The sequence below is a fragment of the Monoraphidium neglectum genome (genome assembly GCF_000611645.1).
Source record: "Monoraphidium neglectum strain SAG 48.87 unplaced genomic scaffold scaffold04787, whole genome shotgun sequence".
NCBI classification, from domain to species: Eukaryota; Viridiplantae; Chlorophyta; class Chlorophyceae; order Sphaeropleales; family Selenastraceae; genus Monoraphidium; species Monoraphidium neglectum.
Genome location: NW_014008842.1, coordinates 1,498 through 3,967, shown reverse-complemented (window position 1 = coordinate 3,967; position 2,470 = coordinate 1,498). Strand labels below are relative to the sequence as shown.

The following is a 2,470-nucleotide window of genomic DNA, read 5'->3' as shown; positions in this document are numbered from 1 at the left end:
CCCGATACACACACTGACACACACCACCCCGGTCGCAGCTGCAGGCGTGTGCGATGCCCCCATCGCCTGGCCAACCACTCAGCCTTTTCGATGCACACCAAGTTTCTAAGGAAGCAATCACCACAATCTTGGCGGCGCGGCACAACATAATAATGAATGCAAACGGGTAGGGCTGCCTTGGGGAGCGGCGTGCTTGGCGGGCCTGCCCGCAGCACTTTATGTACTGTGTCAGAATAGCACGGAGCCGCACCGCACAAATTCAAGCCTGGTTGGCCTGTAACATGTGAAACCATGTACCTTGACTGGAAATTTTATTTGCGTGGTGCATCAAACAGGAGGGCGATTGATTCATGGTCGCCAGGTGCGTCCGCCCAGCGAGCCGCTGCGCTGCAAACCAGCTCTGGATCCCAATTAGAATATGGGAGCGCGCGGCTGCTGCGCTGGGCGGCCGCCGGGCACGCCGTTCGGCGGGTAGAACTGATAGCTCGGCGCTCCGCCGCCGCCCCCGGCGCCATACGGCGCAGCGCCGCCGCCCACGGCGCCGCCGTACGGCGAGGCACCGTATGGAGCGGCCGGCCCCGTCAGGCCCGCCTCCATGTTGCGCCCGGCCGCGGCGGCGGCGGCGGCGTTTTGGGACGCTGTGAATGAGAAGAGCGGGTGCTGCTCTATCTGGCCCTTCCTCAGGCAGTCGTACAGCTGCATCGGGACGCGGGCGCGGGGTCCAGGGCGGGGCTTGTGGGCGGGCACGTCGTCGGTGCTGGCGATCGTGATAACATTGTGTATTGGCAGGCGGGCCAGCACACCAACAGCACGCGTCGAGTGGATCATTTTGATCACAGTGATGCGCCGCCGCCCTACCCCCTCGACCCCTCGCATTCCCCGCCACCCCAACCCCCAAAATCGCACCTGCCAGCAGGCCCAAAACAGGAATGCCGCCGACAAAATCGTCATCGGCTGGGCAGGCGAGTATGGTGCGCAGGCAGAGGGGGTGATGGCTCAGGGTGAGCGGCGCCCAACCCAAGATGCTCGCAGCTCATGTGGCTGCCAGAAAAAAAACGCGTCCCTCCTCCTCTCAGCACTTGAAGCGTCGGACTGCCACTGGGACGCGGCGGCGTCAAGGCGGCGCCGCGGCTCCGCGTACAGTGGCACCCCCTGGCGCCCTGGAGCCGCCATCACGGCGAAGTGGGGCGCGGTTCGAATTTCATAAGTCCCGCCCACCTGTACGAAGACCGCCCCCACCACCAGGATGCCGAGTGCCAGGGGCACCGCGACCCCGAGGGTGATCTTGGCCGCAGGCGCGGGCTGCACGCCAAACCACAAGAGAGAGTCCACCTGGGGTGGGTGCGCGTGCATGCTAAAGTGTGAGACTTGTTTGTTTGTTTATTTGTTTGTGTGTGCGTGTGTGTGTGTGTGTATGTGCGCGCGCGCGTACGTGTGCGTGTCTGTTTTCTGTCCGTCTCTGCAGAAGTGTGCGTGATTGAGCAGGCGCACGTGTTCGCATGCAACACCCACAGCACGGGGCCAACCAAGCGCGGCTTGCTGCACCAACAGCGAGAGCGCAGCAGCAGCCCCTTCCCGCTTCCCACGCCGCAGGGCACAGCCCCACCGGGCGAGCCGCCGCCCCGCCGCCGCCGACCCGCGCCCCGCACGCCGTCACCGGCGCCCCGGCGGCCCACCAAGATGCGACCGCCGTCGAGGGGGTAAGCCGGGATAAAGAGGTTGAACGCAAAAATCGCGATGTTCAGGTAGATCGCCAGCGTCACCAGGGTTACGCCCAGGAACGGCGGCTCCGGCCAGGGGTACTGCAGAGCGTGTGAGGGTGGGCGATAGATCCGGCGCGGCTCAGGGATGACATGGGCGGGTGCGCGTGTCAAAGCAGCGTGCCATGCAACTTGGGGAGTGGCGCGGCTACACAAGCGGGCTCGCTGCGCGTCCAGCAGGACTGGGACCAGAGGCCTGGAGGTGGATTCGCGCGCAGTGAGTGGGGCGCAGGCCATGGAAAGGGGAAGGGTCACACCTGGAGTGTCACAAAGGCGGTGCCATACGCCACCTTGGTGGCGGCGAGGCTCATGAGCACCCAGAAGCCAGTCATGGGGATGTGGGTCAGGGGGCCCGCGACGGCCACCCACATGTCGGCTGCCGGGTGGGGAGGGAGTGGATGAGGGGCGCACAGCGTGGGGAAGGGCTCTGGCCATGCTGCGGCCCGGATCCTGGGGCATGCAGTCGCAAGCCACGGAGCCTGCGGCACGCCGGCCCCGTGGAGGTGCGGCGAGGCCCCGACCTGCGCGCCCACGCACCCACGCCCTTCCGCTGCTGACGCAAGTCCTGCAGTCGCAGCAACGAAGCAGGCGGCGGCTGCCGGCCCGGGGCAGCTGCGGCAGGTGTGGTCGCCGCGCGGCGTGGCGAGGCAGGGCCGCACGGGGCGGGGCGGGGGCGCGCACCCTTAGGGCTGGCGCTGTGGTGGATGAAT

General features: G+C 66.6%; 1 protein-coding gene across 1 annotated transcript; it reads right to left on the bottom strand.

The window, feature by feature from the left end:
• Positions 1–411: 411 nt before the first annotated feature.
• Positions 412–2,131, bottom strand: MNEG_14813 (intramembrane metalloprotease; the record flags this gene model as incomplete). Its single annotated transcript, XM_014036716.1, has 5 exons — positions 412–696; positions 907–954; positions 1,219–1,332; positions 1,587–1,802; positions 2,018–2,131. The coding sequence occupies 5 exons, from the start codon at positions 2,129–2,131 to the stop codon at positions 412–414; spliced, it is 777 nt and encodes a 258-aa protein (XP_013892170.1).
• Positions 2,132–2,470: the final 339 nt, after the last annotated feature.